The following is a 26,222-nucleotide window of genomic DNA, read 5'->3' as shown; positions in this document are numbered from 1 at the left end:
GAATGGTACCTCTCTGGTGTTGTATCAAACAAGAATATGGTTAGTTTTATCGCTTCAGCTAATTTTCAAAATGAATTTTCGTTATTTGAATATGCACATAAAATCAGTAGTTCTCGAATAAAGTTTGGGAGAAATGTCAATTTTTGCCCTTCTCACACCATAGAGAGGAGGGTGTCCGAGAGAGCTCTAAAACAGAAGAGTGTCACAAACTCCAAATCTCCTTTTTTGTTGTGTAGGTCATCAGACTTGGAACTCCAAATCTCTCTAGAAACGAAACGTATAGCCATTTCTGACAGTTTTAGTTGCACCATACATTTGAATTTTCTTGTTGAAGGTATTTGCACCATGAAGCAAATCCACACAATTCAAGGAGATAAAAGGAAGGCAAGCAATGTCCCCTTAAATTCAAAATCCAAAGTTGCAGATTTTGGGTTTGCAAACAAGAGTAAAAGGAACTCTTGGATATTTAGCTCCAGAATATGCAATGTTAGGTAAAGTATCAATAAGTTGCGATGTCTATAGTTAGATCCTTCTGCTTTGGATCATTAGTGCAAAAAAAACCTATCGACAAACACCCCGGTGCTCTCAAACTCCCCTGAAAGAAATCAATTCATTAAATTTAATGCTTTCAACCAACAACTAATCTTAAATATAACACAGTAAGAAAGTACACTTCAGTTTTTACAAACTGAGTTTACTTGATATCAGTAAAAACAACAATTACTCCTAAAGCTACAAGTCACATCAAACAGCTTTCATATGAAAAGTAGTTAGGAGCTGGATCAGCTACCCAAGGATCCCGAGTTCAGAGCGCATATTATTATACGAGCTGCTTTTAACAGCTGATGGTGATGTAGAGACAACGGCTAAGAACTACATGGAGTTAATTGATGCAGCCAGAAAACAAAGGCAAGATGGTAAAGCGTCGAAACCATGGTTGCCGATATCGGGACTGGGCGAAATTCGGACATCAGCAGACTTGGTTTCTGCAATTTTACTCTCTTGCCTTAATTGTTGGCTGCATCAATGAACACCCTGTACTTCTCAGCCATTCAATCACATCAATTGTACTGCAAGTTGTTGTTTGTAGAGGTGCTTTATATCAACGTGTTACTCAGGGTGGACCAGTCGACCCGAGTGGCTCATAATGAAAATTTATAAACAAAGTACGTGCGTCCTTTGAATCAGCAAACCCAAACTAAACCTAAGACCCAATAGCACAACACATGGTTACAGAATACTTAAAACGATAATCAATGTAGACCGATAACTTATATCAAAAGAACTAGTCGTTCGTATCCTAATTGCTAAGTTGAGATAATTCCTGTATATTGGTACAGAGTAATATGTGCGCAACAAGAGAAAAGTGTAATTTCATTAGTGTTTAGTATCTAATCATAGAAGAGAAAAATGCCGTGTTAATTATACACAAGGTAGAGTGAATATTAAAGAGATGCACCTGATGTTGCAGATTAGTGCGGTAGCGATTTTAAACAGCTTTCTCTTCCTCTTATAATGAATTGTCCTGGAGCGGTCATGGCAGACCACACCTAATGAAGAAAGGGGAGAGGGTCCAAAGGAGAAGGAGCTAGCTACTTGATCGAGGAAACCCTGATGCCTGGGTTGTTGAAACTTGAGAGTGATGAAACATCGTGTGGTAACACTAGGAACACTTTTTCGTTTCTCTTTTCATATGATAGGAACGGGTAACACTTACACGACATTGGTAGAACCAATTCAAGATGTAATTACGAAACAGCGATTACGCAAAGCATTATATTTGAATCTTGTATACAAATATACAGTAGAAACTATGAGCACCCAACTTGGGAATGCTATGAGAAATTCAGATTGCCTTCTATTTTATGAGCAAATATAGAAACATAGGCATATTAACATCGGTATAGGAATTTATACATACAGTAAGTTACGGACTAGTATGACCCACCACAGCTATCAAAAAGAAGGTACTCAATTTTCTCTTTCCATGCTTATTTTAGTTTTTCTCTAGTGTTTATGTTGAATGATGATTGATGAACTTCTGAAAATAAAAAGTGCGGGTAGGTGAAAATTTCCTTTTTTTTTTCTATTGAATGGCAGCTCTAAGCATCATGTTCAAACAAAATTGGATACTAAAGTAAACATCTGAAATTTCATTGCAATTTTTTTTCTCTTTTTCACATCAATCTTCTACACTAGATGTTGAATAAATATAACCTACAACTCTACAACAGAACAATAATGTTAATGAAAATGACTAAGAAAAACATTTGAAAACTCACCGAACCTTCTTACGGGACTTAAATGAAAAACCAGAGGGCGGAGATGGGGAAAACTCAAACGGCAAATGAGGAGCGTCAGACTCACCCGAAAGCATCCCAACAATTTCTCTAATAGTAGGCCGCTTAGACGGTGATCTCTGCAAACAAAGAAGTGCAACCGTGACACATAGAAGAGCTTGATCACGATCCAATGACTGAATAGCTGGATCAAACAGATCTTGAAGTTTCCCTCGACGGGCTAGATGGCGAGCCCATGAAATGAGATTAGCACGTTCAAATTCCGACATGGGTGAAGCTGTAACTTGTAAAGGTCGGCGACCAGAAATCAGAACTAATAGAAGAACACCATAACTATAAACATCACATTTCTCAGAGAGTTGCCCACCACCACCATACTCTGGTGCAATGTAGCATACTGTGCCTCTCATACTAGGAGTGCTACTAATTCCACAACTTTTAGGGATTTCTCCACTTACCCAATCTCGACTGCTTCGTCGGAAAGATCGAATTTCACCACTTAACCCATCTAACCACCAATCAACACTTCCTCTACTACATGTACTCGACGTTCTCTTCTTCTTTCTAGAGGAATTTGATAAATCTTCATCTCTCTGCCACCAATTTTCACCTCCACTGGTAGAACTTAATTCTCTTTTCTTCTTTTTCTTAGTAAGTTCTTCACAGAATTCTTCCCTCCACCATTCTCTAGCAGGTCTGTTTTTCTCTTTCTTCTTTACTTTCTCCTCATCTAGTGATGCCCACCATTCGAGACGCCTATGTTGCTTCTTTCTATCTGGTTTACAATTTGCTTTACTAATATCATCTCTCAATGAAGTAACCCAATCACTTTTAGGTCTCTCTTTCTTAATTTCAGTTCCAATCCATTCCATTACATAATCCTTTACACCTCCAGATTCAGATACATTTCCAGTATCTTGACGCCACCACCAATCTCTCCCTGTAAGATTCTTCATTCTACTGTTCTTCCGATTCCCATCCCCAACCAGATCTTTTCTACTATCAACACTAAGTTTATCGAAATTCCCTTCGGATATACTCGTTCTCTCCATGATTTCCGACGTAGAAGCGTCCACTGTGACAGTTTCCGGTGATACCTCCAACACAACAGCCTCTGGTGATGCTTCCACATCCGGAACCCTAATAAAACTTTCCGGTGATACCTCTAGAACGCAATTCCCTTCCTCACATCCAGTCACAACACTCTCAGTCTCTTCAATTATGGATCCGTTTTCCTCACCCCCAGTAATCTCAGATCCCTCTCTCTTTAGCTTCTTCTTAGAGTCATTACAGATCTTCCTTTCCTCTTCTTCATCGATCTCAATCCCTGAAACTCCAGATACAATCTCACCTCCAACATCTTCGATCTTTGATCTGGCAAGACCAAAATCAGCAATCTTCGCATTGAAATCACAATCTAATAGAATATTACTAGGTTTAATATCACCATGAATCACAACTGGATCACAAGAGTAATGAAGAAACTCAAGTCCTTTAGCAATATCAATGGCAATACTGAAACGTTTCTTCCATTCCATCAACTCAGGCAACTTCCGATCAATCAAAGCATCTTGTAAACTACGATTATGCATCATCTCATAAACTAACAACATCCGACGACGTTTCTGATCAGAAGAAAATCCGATCAAAGAAACAACATATTTAGAATCAATTTTACCAGCTAAAGAAAGTTCATTTTGAAATTCTCTCTCACCTTGTAAAGAACCAGAATCCATTAATTTAACAGCAATTTCTTGACCAGAAGGAAGAGTACCACTAAAAACCGAACCAAATCCTCCTTGACCGAGACGATTAGATGGAGAGAAATTAGATGTGGCGCGCCGGAGAAGAGAGTAAGAAAATCTCTGTGGAGGTTTTAAATCAGCCGGAGCAGTCCTTTTCCGAGATAGCTTCCGGTACAAAACGGCTAGAAACATCAAAAGAGAAAAAACAACAGTGACGACGATAACAACCGGAATAAGAGGAAAGTGAGTACGATGACGGTGATGTTGTCGATTATGTTCGATTAAAGTCTGATTATTGAGCGGAATCAATGGTAAAGTTACCACCGGTGAAATCATCTCCGATGATGATGATAGTTGGCGAGAAGGCATGATAATAATGAGAATAATAGTGATGATGATCGATCATCACTAACTGAAAGACCACTAGTTGAAGATTACAAGTTCTAACACTGAGATCTCTCTCTCTCTCTCTACTTTCTCTCTCTAAAGTCTCTATCTCTCTGTTGTTCCTTTCTCTTCCTAAAATCTTCTCGTCTTCTTCCTCACTACTCCTCGTGGTTTGCTTTTTTATCACAACTGTTTCTCCTTTACTGTTCTTGACTCACTTTTTGTTGTAAAACAAGTACATCAAAATAAAGCTATACTATCTCACGGTAACTTTCACCTCTTCAGGTGGGCCCCGATACTATCTTATCCACGTGTCACATTTTAACCACCCACTTAGACCAGAAAAACCAGGACTGTATTCTTCATCCTAGATTCTTTGACTAATTCTTTTTTTAAATGACAAAATTACCCTGAATACAGCAGATGAATGACACGGTTAGAGTGAGGGTATTAGAGAGTTGAATAAAAGTATAAGGGTAGTTGGGGGAATAATGATATTGGTATTTGACTTTTTGATGTTTTACTTTGTTCTCTCGCTAGAAGATAAGGTTTACAGTTTTCTTTACAGTGGAGAGAGTGGTGGTGGGTGGGTAGAGAGAGAAAGTAATACGACTGAGGAGATCCATGTGAGTGTGTATGGGACAAACAGGAAGAAAGAGTGATATTTCCAAGATGAGGAGTTTACCTGAGAATTTCGTTTAATTTTTTTTTTTTTTTTTTTTTTGACAGAGAATTTCGTTTAATTTAGTATTAATTATGGGGTTTCATTGGTAAATGAAAAAGAAAGAAAACATTAATGATAACTCAACGAACATTTTTTTGCTAGGTCGCACCTAGGTCACGTGCGACGCACAGGTCTCCATAGGTCAAAAAGATTAATATTTTATTAGTAGTATTATTCAGAAAAATGGGGCAACTACCTTGGCCAGTGCTTTGGGCCATCAAATATGGCTTCCGTACCGAAATGGCTAAATCTTGGTCCATTAAATTTGAGTGAAGTTTTTTTAGTTTAGAAATTGACTATAATGTACAATAGTCTCAACAATGGTATTGATACGATAAAGATGTGATGGGCACGATGTTTCCCAAATTTTAACAAGAACAGGCCTAAAGTCCAATTAAAGTATGACATAAAATTCAACTAATAATGGTCTAAAGCTTAACTACATTATTTATACCCCGATAACTCAAACTCAATACCTCGAACATTCCACTTCCTCTAGAGATCGAATCTAGAACCTCCAGAGACTTGTGGAGTTTATGTCTTCACTTGAAACTACTTGGGCAACCAAGTGTAGAGTAAAGTTGATGCGGAGGACGATTTGAATTTAGATTATGGGTCTTAAATCATGTTGTCTGTCTTTTACCTTCTAATCTTCACCACTTCCAATTAACCTACCATTTCTGGCTCTGGGTTGTTGTATTGCCTTTAGGTAGTGAAGTTCCCTAACTATTGAGCGATTACTCGTATAAAGGGGAGAGAGAACCCGCTCTCGTTAGCTCAAATTTATGAGATAAAAATATAATAAGACAACAAAATTTATTAATCTATTTTGTTAATTGGCCTAGTTTTGTTAAATGGAAAGCAACATAACACAATTATAAACAAGCCTCAAGTGGATAAATGTTTTTACTTTTTTATCATGACAAATATCATAAATTATATTATATCTATCCAATAAGAGGAATTAGGATTGAACCCTCTACTTCATCTTCATGTGCCAATGATCTTTACCAAGCTTACTTTGGTCGGCTCATTCTCCCCATGTTTTATCTCTTCTTTTAGCATTAGTTGGTGTAATGTACAAAATATTGAAAATAATATCACTTTTCATCCACAAATATGCAAATTGCCCATGTGAATGTACAAAGTTGGAAGACTTTCTAACACTTTTGACAAACTTCACACTTTCATGAAATAGAACTCTACTTATAAAAGCATTAGGAGAAAAAAGAGTTTTTAGTGGTGTTTCAGAAAGTCCTTTACCTAAACTAGTTTACCTTTTTTTTTTACTTTTGTAGTTTTGGTTCTTTTTTTACTATTTCTCTGATCATGTAGTTCTGTGAAGAGGTATCAACCTCTGACAATGATGATCTCGGTTGAGGCCGAGAGATAGAGAGATCGAGAGAGAGAGAGAGAGCTCGTCTCGGTTGAGGCCGAGAGATAGAGTGATCGAGTGAGGGAGAGAGCTTGACTCGGTTGGAAGCCGAGAGTGAGAGAGATAGAGAAATCGTGGAGGAGAGATAGAGATGAAAGAGATCAAGTACAAAGAGTTGGTTAGTTACAGTTAACAATTGTATTCTCTTTGTATTGATGATTAATGAAGTTTACACAAGTAGTATATATAGGGTTTACAATGAATATAGGGTTTCCTATTCTAAATATATTGTTTCTATGACTAAAGATACTAAGAATATATATTATGGAAGTTTCCATTATGTACACAAGATAGCCCACTCGGTTGGCCGAGTGGACTTGGGGCGGTATCCCCTAATACTCCCCCTCAAGGTGGAGCAGTAATTGAAGTAATGCCCAACTTGCCAATAATAGTCTTGAATGAGTCAGCTCCTAAAGGTTTTGTGAATATGTCGGCAAGCTGATTGTCTGAAGATGTGAAGCGTGTGGCAATTATATTATCTTTGATCTTCTCGCGAACAATGTGGCAGTCGATTTCGATGTGCTTGGTGCGTTCATGGAAGACCGGATTGTCTGCAATATGGAGGGCCGCCCGATTGTCACAGTAAACTGTCATCGGGCTAGAATGGTCGATGCCAAAATCGAGTAAGAGATATTTGAGCCATTGGAGCTCACAAGTGAGAAAGGCGAGAGCACGATATTCTGCTTCCGCAGAAGATTTAGCAACAGTATGTTGCTTCTTGGATTTCCATGATAATGGACTTGAACCAAGCATGGTAAAGTAGCCGGTGGTAGAGCGGCGAGTAGTTGGGCAACCAGCCCAATCAGAATCACAGTAGCCTGTGATGTGAAGAGAGCTGTCAGCGGATAAAAAAATTCCATTATTGAGGGAACCTTTGAGATAACGGACCACACGATGAGCAGCATCTAAGTGGACTTGACTTGGAGTCTGCATAAATTGACTCAAATTATTTACCGCATAGGAGATATCGGGCCGTGTAACGGTGAGATAGATGAGTCGACCGATTAGTCGACGGTAGACTGAAGGATCCTTTAAAGGAACTCCATCAGTGGGACTTAGACGCAATTTTTGTTCCATAGGAAAATCCGAGGGACGAGAAGCGGTGAGTCCGGAATCTTTGATAATGTCAAGGGCATATTTGCGTTGACCAAGAAATATGCCTTTGGAAGAACGGGAAACTTCGATACCGAGGAAGTATTGTAATCGTCCCAAATCCTTGAGAGAGAATGTATGGTCAAGGAAGGACTTGAGTTTGGAAATGGCGACTTCGTTATTTCCTGTAATGATGATGTCGTCGACGTAGACGAGAACGAATATTTGCGTGGATTTCGAAGAATATGTGAATAGGGAGTAATCACTTTTGGATTGAGAAAAGCCTCTATCTAAGAGGACTGAGGAAAATTTGGAAAACCATTGTCTAGATGCCTGTTTAAGGCCATAGAGCGATTTTTGTAGACGACAGACTTTGGACTCCCCCTGAGTGGAGAATCCGGGAGGAAGTTTCATATAGACCTCTTCATTCAAGTCACCCTGAAGGAAGGCATTATTGACATCAAGTTGGTGGAGTGACCACCCTTTGATGGCTGCAATGGAAAGAAAGACCCGAACAGTTGCTAGCTTAGCTACCGGGGCAAATGTATCGGTATAGTCTAAGCCTTCAACTTGAGTGTAGCCTTTGGCGACAAGGCGAGCCTTAAAGCGCTCGATAGAGCCATCAGACTTGAATTTTACTTTATATACCCATTTGCAACCAATTGGGCGTTTTCCTGGAGGAAGGGGGACGATGGACCATGTATTGTTAGCTTCCAAAGCAGAGATTTCTTTGGACATAGCTTCTCGCCAATGAGGAGATTTCATGGCTTGAGTGAAAGAAGTAGGTTCAACCGTGGATAAGACGGAAGAGAGAAAAATTTGATGAGACGTTGAGAAAGAATTGATAGAAAAATAGTTCTCGATTGGATACTTGATGTTGACGGATGGAGTGGAACAAACATAGTCCTTTAAATGTCTTGGCGGACGATGTTGACGGGTAGGTCGTTCTACGACGATGGGAGATGATTCGGCGACCTCTAATGGTGCGTCCGGTGTAGCCGATGGAGTCTCGCGTTGAATCGAGACTCCCGGTGTAGCCGATGAAGTCTCGGTTTGAGCCGAGGGAGATGAATCGGGTGGTGCTAAAGGCACCACCGTAGGGTTTGACGACGGAGGTGATGAAGTCACCTCTGTCGGTTGGCCGATCGGGGAATTGGAATCGGTAGTCACCGATGGGACCGAAGGCGGGATAGCCGGAAATGTGAACGAACCATCGTCCGGAATGGAGATGAAGTGGCGAAGTGAATCGGTGGACGGTGAGAGGGAGGTTAATGGCCGAGACATCGGAAATCTTGTTTCATGAAATACAACATCCCGAGATGTATAAATTCGACGAGAATGAAGGTCATATATACGGTATCCCTTTTGACCATTAGGGTAACCGAGAAATATACCGGCGGAAGCACGGGGATCCATTTTCGTTTTGACTAACGGGATACGGGCATAACAGAGACACCCAAACACACGTAAGTGTGAAAGATCGGGTGGAGAACCCATTAAGACTTCATGTGGGGAAAGGCCACGAAGAATTGGAGTAGGCAGTTTATTGATTAAATAGACTGCAGTTAAGACACACTCTCCCCAAAAAGAGAGAGGGAGATGAGCCTGTAAACGGATTGAACGAGCCACTTCAAGAATGTGGCGGTGTTTTCTTTCCACCACCCCATTTTGTTGAGGTGTATGGGTACAACTTCTTTGGTGAATAACTCCTTTGGAAAGGAACCAAGATTGTAAGTGATTATTCATAAATTCAGTACCGTTATCTGAACGGAAAACTTTGATTTTAGTGTTAAATTGAGTGGAGACGTAATTGAAAAAATTTGATATTATTTTGAATGTGTCGGATTTTGAACACATGAGAAAAATCCACGTACAACGAGAGAAATCGTCTACGAGGGTAAGAAAATATCGACAACCGTTAGTGGAGGGAACCGGAAAAGGTCCCCAAACATCGGCATGAATTAAATCAAAAGAATTAGCGGAGGTTGAATTATGAGATGGAAACGGTAAACGGGTTTGTTTAGAACGGGGACAAACATCGCACGGCACTTTATTATTAATATTAATAGAATTCATACATGGAATGCGAGAAATAAAATATTGAAGACGAGACATAGATGGGTGGCCAAGACGCCAATGCCATAAATTAGACGAAATACTACTAGGACTACTATCCAAACTAGTAATTGAAAAAACTGGACGCTCCGTGCGAAGAAAATAGAGATCGTCGTGAAGACTACCATGCCCAATCGTTTTCCTCGTCCTTTTGTCCTGAAATAAACATAAGTCGGAGTCAAATAAGATGGTGCATTGGAGAGATTTAGATAGTTGAGAAATTGAGATAAGATTGACTTGAAAAGATGGGATATGTAATACATCTTGTAAATATAAATCATTAGAGAAAAAAATTGATCCTATATGGAGAACACGGACTCGAGAACCATCCGGTAGTCTAACAAAAAGGTTAGGAGGAGCGCTTGAATACGTAGAAAAACGAGTAAGTGTCGAACATATGTGTTTTGCGGCACCGGAGTCTATAACCCAAGGAGGAGAAAAGGAAGAAGAAAACGTACCCGTGAGATTAATTCGAGGAGAGTCGAATGGATTAGCCGATTGCTTTTGTTGATCCAAGAGAGCAATGAGTGATTTGAATTGATCGGCGGTGAGAGAGGAGACGTTTGGAGTCGAGTCGCCGGATTGGTCTTGAACGGCGGCGGCTAGAGGACCCGTTCGGTTTCGGGTACGAGGACGATCACCGGATTGAGGTGGATAACCATGGAGTTGATAACATGTTGATATAGTATGTCCATGGATTTTGCAATGATCACAAAACGGGCGAGGACGTTTTGGGCGTTGTTTATCCGATCGATCAAAAGAGGAACGTCCATTGTCATGGGAGCCGACGGCAAGAGTAGCAGCTTCATTGTTGTTAATGGTGTTCAATAAACTTTGCTGAATTTCTTCTTGCTTAACAAGGGAATGAATACGAAGGATGGATGGAAAAGGGTCCATTAATAAGATTTGGCTTCGAATAGCCGAAAACCGGTCGTCAAGACCTTGAAGGAATTCCATAGCTCTATCTTGATTTGTACGATCAAGAAGAGATCTTGCATGTCCGCAAATACATGGTTCAGTAGTCATGAGAGAATTCAATTCATCTTGGAGAGATTTTAGATTGGTGAAATAAGTGGAGACATCGGAACCACTTTGCTTGAGTGAGGAAATAGCCCGTTTTAGTTGAAAAACCTTCGGAGCATTGGTTTGATAAAACCGGTCATGGAGATCTTTCCAAACATCATAAGCATTGTCATCATAAAGAATTGATGAACGAAGAGAAGGGTCAACGGAGTTGACGAGCCAACTTGAAACTAAGTCGTTGCAACGACTCCAAACATGTAAATCAATAGGATCGGTAGGTTTGGTGATAGTTCCATCAACAAAACCTAACTTGTCCTTTGCCCGAAGAGCCTTGATCATCCCTCGAGACCATGAAGAATAGTTATCACCCGTAAGAAGTGGTGTGATAAGGACAGTAGTAGGAGAATCCGAATGGTGAACATCGAATGGACCACCAGGAATTGGTTGAGAATTAACAACGGTTTCAGAATCGTTGGTAGACATGATTAAAAAAAAAAAAATATAACTAGCTCTTATACCATGTGAAGAGGTATCAACCTCTGACAATGATGATCTCGGTTGAGGCCGAGAGATAGAGAGATCGAGAGAGAGAGAGAGAGCTCGTCTCGGTTGAGGCCGAGAGATAGAGTGATCGAGTGAGGGAGAGAGCTTGACTCGGTTGGAAGCCGAGAGTGAGAGAGATAGAGAAATCGTGGAGGAGAGATAGAGATGAAAGAGATCAAGTACAAAGAGTTGGTTAGTTACAGTTAACAATTGTATTCTCTTTGTATTGATGATTAATGAAGTTTACACAAGTAGTATATATAGGGTTTACAATGAATATAGGGTTTCCTATTCTAAATATATTGTTTCTATGACTAAAGATACTAAGAATATATATTATGGAAGTTTCCATTATGTACACAAGATAGCCCACTCGGTTGGCCGAGTGGACTTGGGGCGGTATCCCCTAATAAGTTCGGTAGCCTTATGGTTGTGTGTTCTTGGGTGAAGAAAAAAAGGATGAAAAAGAATGAAAACCTCCACTTGATAATTTTCTTTTCAAAGAACTTCAGAAAGAAACCCCAACCTGAAGTTCGTGCAAATGGACTAAAACCGTGTACTTCAATTCAGCTGACTGACACCTATGATTTTCAGTCGATCGATTTCTGACTGAACCCCATGATTTCAGTCATAGGGTGTTTTTGGTTTTGTTTGAACTGAAACGAAAGTCACGATTTCTAACTGAACCCCATGATTTTAGTCATAGGGTGTTTTTGGTTTTGTTTGAACTGAAACAAAAGTCGCGATTTCTGACTAAGTAAATAAAAAACTAGAATTTCGATTGATTGAAACTTTAGATAGAGGTTTCCTAAAGAGAGAAAATAGAGAGAAGATAATGGTGATGGATGGTGGTGGCGAAGAAGATTTACTTTAAGTTTGTAAGTCGAGGTCATCAGTCGAGGGTCTGCTGGTCGTCTGGCCAACAACTTTGTTTCGCGAGAAGATAGAGAAAAAAGACAGGGTCATGAAAAACATTTTATAGTTAAGGCCAAAAATAGAAAAAAAAATATTGATGGTCAAATTTAACTAACATAATCATTGTTTGTAGGTGAAATTAGAATGCTGGATAGACAAGCTGAGCCAATATTACAACACAAATTGAGGGCCACATTAGTGTTAACCTTGGTACTATTAACTCAGTAAACCTTTTCTTTAATACTAACATTGTCAGAAGGCATACCAATACTGACCCTTTAATCATGCAGTATTATTGTATTAAATTTTATATTTGTGTGCTTAAAGTTTAAAATGATAAAATAACAAATCTGAAACAGTTAAATCAGAATATGTGATTGAACCCTTAAAATAGTGTAGAATCACTACAAACTACAAACAAGTAGTATAAATTTAGGTGGATACAGGAGTAAAGGACCAAGTGACAAAACTAAAACTGTCATAGAGTAGTAATAAATTACTTCACAACAAAATACTTACTTTCATGCATGTGAACCTTGGATTTTCTCTCTTTATGTGTTTGTTCAAGACTAGCTAGCTAGCTTTCTTAATTGGCATATGTGTGGAACTCGCTTGGACCCTGCCATGGACCATCATACTTCATTTTATTTTCATACTACCCTAATCTAACTAGTCTCCACCAAATGACCTCTAGCGCTTTACCACGTTGAGACAACCTCGACCCTACCCAGTACCAAAAAAAAACACCTCCAATGCTAGAGGAAGAAATTTAATCCCTTTCTCGATTCACTATAATTATTAATTCTTATTTGGCCCCCTACTTGGTGACCAGCTTCAAATATGGCTCCAAATTTTTGTAAATTCAGATCGGTCTGTTCTTCAACAGACCAGAACTCCGGCGAAGGGAAACTCCCTTCGCCGGAGTTTTTAGAGAGAGAGAGACGAGAGAAAATTTTCCGGCCGGGGACCTTCATCGCAGAAGAGACTGGTGAGGTGGAGAGAGAGAGAGGTGAGTTGGAGAGAGAGGTAAGTTGGAGAGAAATGAGTGGTGGAGAGGGAAGTGAGGTGGAATATAGGTTTTCTTTTTTATTTTATTTTGAAAATACATTAGTAAGAGGGGTAGTTATGGCATTTGATGAAAATAGGGGGTCATATTTGAATTTATAGAAATTTGGAGGCCATATTTGAAGCTGGTCACAAATTAGGGGGCCAAATAGGAATGAACTCTTTTTAACCATTCTCATATTTTTCTAGATTTAGGAAGAATATAACAGTGAAATTAGAGTATATAGTAAAGAAGTGGGTCGAGAAAATTGATATAAAAGCATATAGTGTATATTTTTCTTTTACTTTTTTATTTTTTGATAAAAGAGCATATAGTATAGAAGTGGGTCAAGAAAATTGATATATCAGTATTGATTGGAAAAGACATCAAAAGATGATTAAAATGTCTTGAACTTTTCCACTACACATGGGAATACATCTACATCAAAGAACCAAACAAACATGAAAAATTATATGAATTCATCCAAAAACAAAATGAATGATAATCTTAAAAAGGAATTGAAAAGGTGGGTGCACCTAAAGTTGGATGAATGAACCATCCTCAATGAAATCTTACTAAATATCTTATTAGGACCCACATTTGGAATGAATTCTCACTTTAGTATTCAAGAAATTTGGACCTTTTGTAGGTAAGAATCCAATGTTGGGCTAAAAAGATTAAGTAGGAAAGTGCAAGGACTTTTTCGGGCACACAAGTTTATTGTGTATGTGAGCAAGTGGCTCGTATGAAGTGAGCTACTAGACTCGAGTCTAAATCAGATGTAGGAGTCTCTTATAATAAAATGTATTCATTCCTATTTGGTACCAATCTGTGACCAAGTCACCCTTTAGGTCCCTAGCTTTTGACCATCTCTAGATTTGGCCTTCTCACTAATACGATTGTTTGGGTTAATACATTATATCAAGGTATTTTTTAATTTGTCTTATTTCAAATGGGAAATAAATTAAAGGACAAACCACCAGTGGCCCTCAATGACGAATTTTTTTCTCCTTTGATCTTTCTTATCCTAAATATAAAAAATAAAAATGCCGTCATTTAAGTATATCAATTATGTTCGTTAAAGGGTCGAAATTGGAGTCAACAAAAATATAGAGGCTAATGAATGAATTGGCAACAAATTGGAGGCAAGATAGGAATTAACCCTAACAAAATTTGGGCAAGGAAGAAAAGAATGAACATGTGATTTGATGTTGGTTTTGATGGTGGGAGTTGAAATTGTAAGAAAAAGTAGGTTGAGGATTTGGTAGGAAGGCATGCATGGAAAATGATAAGTGTACTAGTTGGAAAAGCATAGAGGGCCAAACAACTACCTAAACAGCTACCACTTAAACCCTTTCAACAAAAAAAAGCTACCACTTAAACCCACTTTTGTAAATGACTTTTGATGTTATATTGCTTCTCACAAAGGGCTAAGTCCCATCTTTAGTCCAAGAAGAATATTATTTGGATTTTGGTTAAATTTGTCTTGGTTCCTTCTTAGAATTAGTCTTCTATTTATGCTAACTACAAATACAAAAGTCCTTCCTATAAGAGTTTTAATCAGAATTTAGTCAAATTCTAACTGCTTTTAATATTGTTAATACAATATTATTTTGTGCAAAACTTAATGGTATATATAGGAAGTCAAAATTGAATAGTTTGAGTTTGTCTACCATGAAGATGTACAATTATTAGTTCGATTTCGAACATCGCTACTTGAATTCAAGCTCATTAAATCATTTTAACATAGAAATCTTTCATTTTTTTTTTCTTTTAGGCTGAAACTAGTGCCACTTAAAACCAAGGGGCCAAAATTTAAATGAAAGTTGAAATGAGCTACGTGCAGATAAAAATAGCCACAATAAAAACCGATACCTTCTTCTTCTTCTTCTTCTTCCTACTTAAGTATCTTTTTCTTCTTCTGTTTAGCGTGGGCCGATGCAGAAAGAAGTTTGTGTTGGAAAATTGTTGTGGGAATTGTACATGGAATGAGGGTGGTTACAGAATGTTGCCCCTGCCAATAGCAAAAACCAAAAACTCTGAACTTCACATGCCAAATTCTAAAAACGCCCTAGAATTGTTTCTGGCGACCCAATTAGTCTCATAAGGGTAAAGGGCCCTTGAAGAAATAACGAGGTGTGGCTATGGAACCACCCAACAAACATTTGACCAGGTAGTCCTCATTTGACATGGAATAGGGATTTTGTAATTGCTACTATCGTGATAGTTGGGCGCTTAAAGAAACCAAAGCCCATTGGTCGTACCACATACTTGTTTCCTTGATGGGGCGACTTACATGAGATTATTTTTTGGGTCAACAAGTTTTAGGTCCAAAATAAAATTCAAAAGGGGTTAAGATCCAATCTTCCCAGAAAAATGAATTTTAGTAATTTTTTCTTTTGGAAGAAACATTGTTGATACATAATGTGTTATGTATGACACATATAAAAAAATGAAATAAAGTATGAAACTTTAACCATAAATGACACGTCACTTATGAAACAAAACAAGAATCAGTAAACAGAAAAATACTATAACTTTGACATATAGATATACTTTAACTATACTAAATGTGTTTTGTTGTAAAAATATACGTAATTGATACTAAATAACGTGTATATTGCGAAACAGATAGTAAGTTTGAAATCAATCGAAAAAATCTGAGAAAAGAAAAAGAACGAGAGTTTTGGGGTTTGATTTTCAAAAGTGAGTTTTTCATTATATAAAAAGTTATAATGGGCATTATGATAAAATATAAATGATAGGGATCTGTTTTTTCTATAGAGATGGGTCAATTTGGACTAAATATCCACTATAATTATTATTTTAGCTCAAAAATCCTATATCAATATTAGGGTGGACTAAATGTGTGTTTAGGGGTAGATTTTTGGACTAGGAACCCAAAAATTATTATTTTTTACATTTTCATATAGGATAATTTAGACATAAGATTACATCTTCAAAATAAAGTATGTATCGGATTGACCTCCATTATCGATTTCTCCGTCAAATTGTTAAGTGATTCATATGTCAACCACATCAGTGAGTTTTGACAAAATTATCTTCAAAAAACATTTAGAGTTATTTTGACATTAACCCCCAGTATTTCGAGATATTGGACGACGCTCCAAAAATGAAAATATAATTGGGATTGACTCCTACTGTTGACTTTCTGTCAAATATTAAGTGGGTCGTTTAACAACTACATGCATGAGTTTTTTTTAGTCATTGTAAGTACCAAACGTAAAACTAATTAAAGACTAGATTTTATATATAACTATTACATATCAGAGACCTTCTATAATCTCTGTAATAAGTACCAGATTTTTTTTTTTTTTTTTGAAACGCCAATAATATAAACTAGTCAAATGTTATGAATACAAACTGACTAGAGAGATGTTAACAACAGACGGAAAAGATAAATTAGGTCAAGATGCCGCCAAGTCATGTGCGAGTTGGTTGCCGCTTCTTGAAACGTGGGTAATTGTAACCCTCATACCACTTAACCGAGCTCGGGTTTGCATTATCCGGTCCTGGATTCGCCACGGGGTAATACTCGTGTCGTTGGATATAAATCCAACGATGAGAGATGAGTCGCTCTCCAGTATAAAAGCTCCTTCACCCAAATGACAACCTAAATCTAACCCTAGCTCTACTCCTCTTAGCTCGCTGTCTAAAACCGAAATTGGGGGAAACACAATTTTAGATGATGAGATGATCTCTCCCGATTCATTCCTAGCAATCGCCGCCGCAGACCCTCTGGTCGGTGAGTAACCTCCATCAACGTTTATCTTAATTTTACCTGGTGGTGGAGGAGTCCACCTTTGTATCTGTAGATCAAGAGAAGGTTGATTAGGGTTTAAAGATGCTAGTGAAGGGACGTACCTCAGATCTAACAGAGAAGATCGATAGATCTTGTTGAGATCTGGTTCGACTCCATTAAAGTGCATGTTGTTGCGAGCTTTCCACCATGACCATATGAGATAAATATATTGGTACTATTCTTTATTAGTACTTTCTCCATGATTTAGTAAATGTTTGAGAAATTTAATTGGATCTGAAATTAAGTTGTTAGTTAGAAATAGAGGTAAGATTTACTAAGTCCTTGAATCTCTGGAAAGCACCAAAAAGGTGAGAGACTGTTTCTGGTTCTTGACCACACATCTTACAAGTCTGATCTATATGACTAACTCTTTTATGAATATTGTCCAGAACTGCTATACCATCATGAATAAGTCTCCATATAAAGAGATGAATTTTTGGACTCATGTCTTTCTTATTCCAAAATTTTGTCCATGGAAAGTCTGATATGCTATTTGTCAAAGTAGAATTAGTACTAATGGTGGTATAAAAGGATTTTGTGGTGAACTTACCTGTAGGGGTAGGACACCAGATGAGAGTGTCGGTAGTTCTGTAGTTGCTAATTGATATGTTCATGATTGCATCTATATCATCTTGATTAAAATATTGTTGTAGAATGTCCAATTTCCATTGATTTGTAGAATTGTCTATCAAGTCTGCAACTTTGTTGATGTTACTAGGTAGAATGGTGTGGGGTGTTGGAGATTGAGAAGTTATAGTAGGTACCCAAGGGTCATCTGTAATGTTTATTTCAGCTCCTGTCCCTATGAGCCAGAGAGAGTTCTGTTTCATGATCTCTCTAATCTTCAACACCGAGTTCCAAAAACTTTTTTTTGGTTTATTATTGTTGCATTTCCAGAAACTATCTTGATGATGATATTTCCCTTTTAGTAATTGTACCCAAACAGCTTCAGGATTGGTAAGCATTCTCCATATTATTTTTGCTACTAGTGAGTCATTTGTTTCTTCTAGTGTTCTAATTCCAAGTCCACCATGATTTTTGGAGCAGGTGATATGATCCCAATTTATAAAGTGCATTTTCCTCTCATTGATACTGTGGCCCCACCAGAATGATCGTTCTAACTGTTCCAGCTTCTTTATAATCGTGATGGGTACTTTGTGTAGGCTGAAAGGATATGTGCAGTAAGAGTTGCGGACTGACTTGATCAAGGTAGTGCGACCTGCTTGAGTGACAAATTTGTTTTTCCATCCAGCTAGCATTTTATTGAATTTTTCTAGTAACCAATCATAGCTTTGAATACGATTTCCAGGTTTGAGAATCAAGGAACCTAGATATTTTGCTCGATCGTCCATTAAGGGGGCTGACAATATTCGGGCATAATCTTGTCTAATATTATCTGGAACGCCGGAGCCGAAGTATAGCGAAGATTTTTCAAGGTTGATTGCCTGTCCAGAAAAGTTAGAGTAACGAGAGATAATTTCTGTAACTATATTTAAGTTATGAGAGGTAGCATTGCCAAAGATGATTAAATCATCGGCAAATAGAAGGTGAGATATCCGAGGGCAATTTTTATTTACCTGATATCCTGTAAATGTACCCTGCAACTCATATAGTGAAATTAGTAGTGATAGGGATTGGGCCATAATGATAAAGAGGTAGGGGGATAAGGGGCACCCTTGCCTCAGGCCCCGAGATGGAGAAAAGTCCCCATACAAGCCACCATTGATTTGGATATTAAAATTAACCGAGGTCACACAATGCATAATGAGGTCTAGAATGGGGCCTCGAATACCCGTAGCAGAGTGAATAGTTTCCAGAAACGACCAGTTAACTCTGTCATAGGCTTTGGCCATGTCCACCTTTGAAGCGAAACCACCTTTTTTAGCCTTGGAAACCCGCATCGAGTGTAGAAGCTCTTGGGTTATGATAATGTTGTCAAGAATTTGTCGATCGGGGACAAAAGCGTTCTGGGTCCAGCTGATGCAGTTCTCAAAAGTACCTGTAGCGAAGACGGTTTGAATGTAACTTACCAATGTTGCTCCCAATACTTCCCAATTGTGTTGGTAGAAGTGGCATGGAAGTCCGTCAGGACCAGGGCTATTTGATGCATTCATACTCATGACCACTTGCTTGATTTCTTCCTCTGTCGGAATAGTTGATATAGAGGCCAGATCTTCTGCCGATATGACCTTATGAGCCTGTAAAAGGTCCGGAGGGAACTGATCCACTGGTTCAGATTCAAATAAGTTCTGAAAATGAGCTACCAATTCTGTAGAAATATCACTTTCAGAGGTTAGAAGTTCTCCCGAGGAATTTTGAAGTTGGATTATCCTGTTTTTGTTGCGTCGTTGAGACATAGATAAATGGAATGGTTTAGTGTTCCTATCCCCATTCTTAGCCCATTTTAGTCTGGAACGCTGCTCGGCTTTTGTCATTTGGATTTCTTCTAAGTAAATGATTTGTTCCTGTAATTGAGATTCAATTTCAATACTGTTAGAGTTAGGCAAATGAGTTTGCATTTGAAGAAGTCTGTTCTTAAGGATTTTGAGTCTGTTTTTGATGACTCCAAAGGTCTCTTTACTCCAGGCCCTAAGGGAATTCTTAATATGGATAACTCTATCGTGGAAAGTACCAGATCTATTAGATGCATATGTTGGCTAAGCCTTTTTCATGTGTCCCAGGGGTAGCCTATGTGATCTTGTTCCAGACCGCCCAAACTCGTCTCGCACTACGAATAGCCCATGTTCCGTAATATTTTCGAGTTTTTTCAATCAGACTCTCAGACTAACTTTGAATTCATGGATTAATAACTTCGTGTTTGTTTTCTTTAAAAGTCAGATTAAAACTAACTCGAATCACATATTTCAGAGTGTTTATTCTTTTTGACCCGTGATGTCTGACTTGTCTTATTGTGGTTTAATTTTGGTTCATTTGAGTCACACGAGACAACTTCAAACAATATGGAAAAAACGCCATCTTAGCTATGGAAATTGTATGTTGGAATTGTTTTTCTATCGAAATTTTATTCGATCAATTTGTGTGACACGTGAAGTACTTAATTGATATTTGATGAAAAAATCGAGAATGAGGGTCAGTCCTAGACATATTATCATTTTGGAGGTGTAGCCATATTATCGATAAATTGAGAATGGAAACTAACCCCATACATATATTTCATTTTGGGATGTAATCCTCATGTCTCTTAAATAGTTTGAGATCAATGGCTAAATAATCCTTTCATATATTTCTACATCATTTGAATTCAAACGCGTGAGAAGGGTAAAATAAGAAGTAAAAATGTGATGGTAATAGTTCGTGGATAGAAAGACTGAAAAAAAAGTCATCTCGACATTTCTCGTCCTTTAAAGGACCACGCAAAAATCCGATCACACTTTAAAGACCAATTCGAAAATGACCCTTTATACGTGTTAAACCTTCTTTGAACCTTAGTTTAAATTCGTAGAAGGACACGTTTAAACCTCTTTGACCAACTAGTGGAAAAAACAAACTTTTGTTAGGTCCCAGCATTGGTCAAAACCCAGTTTTGGCCCTCTTTTTAACTTTTCTGCTAAGAATGGTTAACTTTGAAGAAATCCTAAAATGAAACTGCACTTATCACCATTGTACAAGAAAAATTATTTTCATATGTTTTGTCTGTAATACCCTCATTTCACCTTGGATATTGGATGAGTTAGATGATTGAGGCGGACAAATGAGATTTTTTATAGTCCGAATTAGAAAATTTCACCCGTTTATTAGATAGATCTCGAGAAGTCTTGAATGCAGGTCAACAATGGGCTTCCGTTTTGGGTTCAATCTAAGAGTTGTCACTATTTATCGTATTGAGGAAAATTGGTTGTTGATCTGGTTAGGGCATTTTTCTAACGAGTTAAAATATACTTATTGTACAGTATTATAGTGTTTTATATTAGTTATTATTAATTTTTAAAGGCACAAGTTATATATATTGATAGATATTAAAAAATATATAATATAATTCTTTATGGATAACTAAAACATGATTTTCAATTTATATCATTAAATTTAATAGTCTAAATAGTTAATATTTTCAAATAAAGGTTTGAAAAGAAAAAATTTGAAACTTATGTAGCAGAATCGATGTATGCCGTGTGGGTGTAGTTGAAACATTAGTTTAGTAATATAAAACAACTATACAAACCAACCCCATTTGATTTAGTATTTAGAAAAGAAAATGATATATTAGTCCTCCCGTTACACCTCCTATTGCGACCAATTTTGAAATGGTTGAAAATTCTTTGAGACCGATTATAAAAAGATAGTCAATGAACCGTAAGTTAGTTAAAAAAGATACAGCATAAGTGTAGGAAAAGGTAGCATCACTCAGTCCGAACTATAAACTTCACCCCTTCTCTTAAAACAAAGAACTTCACCCGTTCATTTAAGAAAATAGAGAGCTGAGAGTCGACTTGGTGGTTTTGATGGTTTAATTGTTTTTATTTTCATTGATTTCTCTGGCGTCCCAACTCTAAATATAATGAGTTCATTTCAGATAACTCCATTTGACTTGATCTTACATTCGATCCGATTGAATTTTTTTGTTTTGTCCAAATTTGTTGCAGGACAATTTTTCAGGAAGCCACTTTTTGACATCATCGAGTACATAATTAGAGTACCGGAAGTGCGAAATTTTGATCGACTGAAAGCGACGAATTGTTCCAAGTTTTAGTTTTCTGCTTTTTTTCTATTCAAACAGTAAATGACAAACCACCCTAAAGATGGGCTTGTAAAGGGAAAAATATTCATGGACCAAAAAAGAATTAGTCTACTTTCTCTTTTGGGGTTATTTCCCTAGAGGGCCCCTACATTGTGACCAGCTTCCTGCGAAGCCCCCCTACTTTATCGAAATACCGAGAAGGCCCCTTTTTCTCCGTTACTGTTAAGTGTGTGTCTCTCTCTCTCTTCCATCTCATCACCTCTCTCTGCCACACCAATTCTCTCGCCATATCATCATCTTCTCTGATAAAGTCGCCGACCGGTCAAAAATTGCGACGACCGACCGGCGTCCTTCCTACTAAAAAATAATTTTCCTCTTCTCTCTCTTCCTAAGCATTCCGGCGAAGGGAAACCCCTTCGTGAAAGATTTGTTTCCAAACATACCAGATCTGGTATGTTCAACGAACAGACCTAAGATTTGGTGAACCAGACCTCCGGCGAAAAGGGAATCCTTTCGCCAGAGTGTTTAGAGAGAGAGAGAAAAAAGAGAATTTTTTTTTTTAAGTATGGAGGTCGCCGGTCACCGAAATTTTTGATCGCCCGGCAACCCTATCGGAGAAGATGATGATGTGGCGAGAGAGTTGAAGTGAAAGAGAGGGGTGATGAGATGGAGGAGAGAAATTAACGGTAACGGAAAAAGGGGGCCTTTTCGATATTATTGATAAAGTAGGGGGCTACGCAGAATGCTGATCACAAAGTAGGGAGCCTCTAGAGAAATAACCCAAAAATAAAATAAAAGAGATTACTTGTATTAAAGAGTAAAAAATAAAATCCCATGTGCTCCTCAAAAATGGAAACAGAGAAAATGTCACCAAATGAAAATAAGCTAAACAAACAGTGATATTTAAATTTTAATTATCTGTATGATCATGACTTTGCATTTCACACTTGACCCAAGAGGTTGACTTTGATTTCTTCAATTAATATCAACTTCCTCTGAGATAATCTTCATTTACCTTAATTCATTTGAGTTCCAAAATCAATTAGCTAACCCTTCTTCTCTTAATTTTTCTGTCAGAAGATGAAATTTGACATCAAACCTGCAGTACTTCAATTTCTCTTTTATGCCCAAAACATTTTGAAATTACCAGAGGAAGAGGAGAAACAAGTAGATAAGTTAATTGAAAAGAAAGACTCTCTTGCAAAGCTCCTCAAAAGTTACTCTCATGAGGAGGAAGAACACAAAGATGATGTCAAAGAGTTCTTGAATCATATAAGAAACAAACACCATGAGGCAGAAGACGCGATCGATACTCACAAGAGTATGATGATTAGCCAATGTTGGAAAAGCAGAGGTAAGAAATTTGCTCATTACTTCATTTCCGGTCCGTGTTACTTAGATGAGCTAATATGCCTTAACAAAAGAATTAAAGAGATACTAACTAACCAAAGCATGATTGAGAGAATTACTACAAGCCAAACAAGGTTGAAGAATGTATCCTCATGGGAGGAATCGAACTATATGGTGGGATTCGAACAAGAAGAAGAAGATATCGTGACGCTTTTGACACAAGGAAAGGTAAAACTCGATACAATTTCTATCGTGGGAATGGGCGGAATTGGTAAGTCAACTCTTGCTAGAAAAATATTTTACATGGTCATTGATCATTTCGAATGCTTAGTTTGGGTTAATGCAACAAGAAACTTCAAAAAAAGTGAATTCTTGTGTAGCATTTTAGATTATTTGCGTGGGGAGGAAAACTTCCCAGAGTTGGATATTATAAAGAAGGATGAACAGAAGTTAAAAGAGACGATATCAAATTACTTAAGAAGTAAGAGATATCTAATTGTCATTGATGATGTATGGTTTGGTAGAGATGTGTGGATTGAAATAAGAAAAGTGTTTCCTGATAACAATAATCGAAGTCGAATATTACTCACTAGTCGTTCTAGTGGGATCGGCCGTCCCTTTAATCTTCCTTTCCTAAACCTAGACGAAAGTTGGCTACTATTGTCTCAAAAAGCATTGGGAGGAAGTGAAACACAAGAAGAAGATAAATTTGGGAAATTGATTGCTTCCAAATGTGGTGGTCTACCAGCTTCAATAATGGTTATGGCAGGTATATTAGCAGATGAAGACCGTAATCTTTGGTGGAAAGTTGACGAGAGAATAAAAGATTACCTATATGATCAAGAAAAACGACCGCTAGAGATAATATTTTCCTCAAGTTACAACGATCTACCTCATCACTTGAAACAATGCTTTCTATATCTTATTGCCTTCCCGGAAGATACCAACATTCCTGTAAGAAAACTTATTAGATTATGGACCAGCGAGGGACTAATCACAGAGACAAAAGACGGGAAAAGTATTGAGAAAATTGCAGATGAGTACATTTACGAACTATATCGAAGAAGCTTGATTCAAGTAACAAAATGGAGAACAGACAAAGGTATCAAACAAATTCGTATCCATAGTGTTTTGCGTGAATTATGCATCATAAATAGCACCAAAGAGAAGTTCCTTCACGTTCACAGGTACCCACATTCTCCATTTCCTTTTGATAGTCTTCGTAGACTTGCCATATACGATTTAAGTACAATCACCAATATTCAAACTTCAACTCCGTCTTTTAATAGTTACTCGGTCCTCCATTCTATCCTTTGCTTCGACAAACATTACAGTAATCTTAAGCCACTAAATCCCATTCCCACTCTTTTGTCTCTTAGTTACAAACACTTTAAGTATCTTAGGGTTCTTGATATTGGGTTAGTTGTTGTTACTCAAGTTCCAAAAGAGCTAGGAAGTCTACATCTTTTGAGGTACATTAGGATCAATGCTCCTTCTGCGAAACTGCTTCCAGAATCTATTACAAAACTTTGGAATTTACAAACACTTGATGCAAGAAACAGTACGATCGATAAGTTGCCCGACAGAATTTGGGAAATGAAAAACTTGAGACATCTCTTCTTAGGTGGTTGTGATAACATACCCAAGCCTAAAAATGAAAACAGTTGGTCCTCTTTAGGTAATCTTCAGTCCTTGTCTATCATAAACTACTACGGAAAAAGCTATCGCAATTTCTTTGATTCCATACCTAATCTGATAAAACTAGGAATACATGGAACGGGGTTATCGAAACTGCCAGGCTCAAGCACACTACCATCAGCTAATCATATAATGTCAATTCCTCATTTACCTCATTTGCTATCTCTGAAGGTTGTTAGTTATTCTGTGTTTCCGAAATTTCAAAACGACACCTTGAAGAAGATAACGATACTTGAGACTAAACTATCATCTTACGATATGCTAACCTTGGGTAAGTTACCAAACCTTCAAATCCTCAAACTGAGAAAAGTCAAATTCGACACGAAAAATATGATTTGTGAGGCAGGTACATTTCATGAACTTCAAGTCTTGCATCTACTTGAGATGGAAATTTTGCAGTGGAAACTTGTGAAAGATGCAATGGCAAATCTTTCGACTGTGGTCATCGATAAACCTTATCCTAATTTAGTGGAATCATTTCGGTGTATAGTAGTAATGAAGCATCGAAATTTACAAGAAGGAAATGCATTTGGAGAGAATCACAAAAACAACCAAACTAAAGGTGAGATCTTCCAATTCTTTTTTTACTTCTATTACATTTTTTTTCTTTGATCATTCTATTGGTGGTAAAGACATTTAAACTCGTATTGTCCTTTTCCAGTGAGCTCATCCCGTCTTCACAAATCGTGCAAAGTGACTCGTGAGGCATAAACAGAAACTATTAGAACATCAACGACGCCTAAGACATTTTTGTGGATAAACTTCGAGTGGGAATGCTCATTTTATACGAGCTTTCAGATTTTCGGTTTCTCGTCTTCTGCACATCTACACAATTTTGTCCTCATTCTTTACTCACATTTCCTTGTTACATGTTGTCCAATAATAGTCGATACTGGAGTCATAACTACAACTAATATGCAATTTTGGTCTTCCAGAAATGGTAACTCATACATTTTTGTTTTCAATATTTCTTGCTTCTCTTTTACTGTTAAAACCTCTGTAAGGTAGTACTCCATTTCTTAAATTTATAAATTTTGCCGATCCCGACTCGACACATTATAGATTGCCAGTGAAACGTTGTGGCGTTTGTCTCGGCCGACATGCCTAATGAACAGGCTGTTTGTACTTCGACAGGGCCCGTTGGAAACCTTTAGTCAACTATGTGTGTATGTGCATGTATGTAAACCCACATAATATGAAGAGATAACAGAACGGGGTGATCCGACATATTGGTAACCTATAGTCAACTATCTACATGTACATTAACCCTTAACTCACATGAGATCTTCGACAAGATCGAAAGACATTGTAATGCTCAACCCAGCTAAAGG

General features: G+C 37.7%; 3 protein-coding genes across 3 annotated transcripts; 1 reads left to right on the top strand and 2 right to left on the bottom strand.

The window, feature by feature from the left end:
* Positions 1 to 2,133: 2,133 nt before the first annotated feature.
* Positions 2,134 to 5,069, bottom strand: LOC147552595 (Protein kinase superfamily protein). Its single transcript, XM_086664828.1, has one exon. It carries the CDS (start codon positions 4,412 to 4,414, stop codon positions 2,279 to 2,281), a length of 2,136 nt encoding a protein of 711 aa, XP_086520954.1. The 5' UTR covers positions 4,415 to 5,069; the 3' UTR covers positions 2,134 to 2,278.
* An 11,683-nt stretch (positions 5,070 to 16,752) lies between these two features.
* Positions 16,753 to 17,274, bottom strand: LOC147552594 (uncharacterized). The gene has a single exon (XM_086668645.1). It carries the CDS (start codon positions 17,272 to 17,274, stop codon positions 16,753 to 16,755), a length of 522 nt encoding a protein of 173 aa, XP_086524771.1.
* Positions 17,275 to 22,805: 5,531 nt separating this feature from the next.
* LOC147552593 (putative late blight resistance protein homolog R1B-16) lies at positions 22,806 to 25,856 on the top strand. Its single transcript, XM_086664817.1, has 2 exons — positions 22,806 to 25,453; positions 25,553 to 25,856. Exons 1-2 carry the CDS (start codon positions 22,924 to 22,926, stop codon positions 25,600 to 25,602), a joined length of 2,580 nt encoding a protein of 859 aa, XP_086520943.1. The 5' UTR covers positions 22,806 to 22,923; the 3' UTR covers positions 25,603 to 25,856.
* The last annotated feature ends 366 nt before the right edge of the window (positions 25,857 to 26,222 follow it).

The sequence above is a fragment of the Eschscholzia californica genome, unplaced genomic scaffold (genome assembly GCF_041429995.1).
Source record: "Eschscholzia californica isolate CP2 unplaced genomic scaffold, dmEscCali1.0.p SCAF_3, whole genome shotgun sequence".
Lineage (NCBI taxonomy): Eukaryota > Viridiplantae > Streptophyta > Magnoliopsida > Ranunculales > Papaveraceae > Eschscholzia > Eschscholzia californica.
This window is presented reverse-complemented; position numbering and strand designations above follow the sequence as displayed.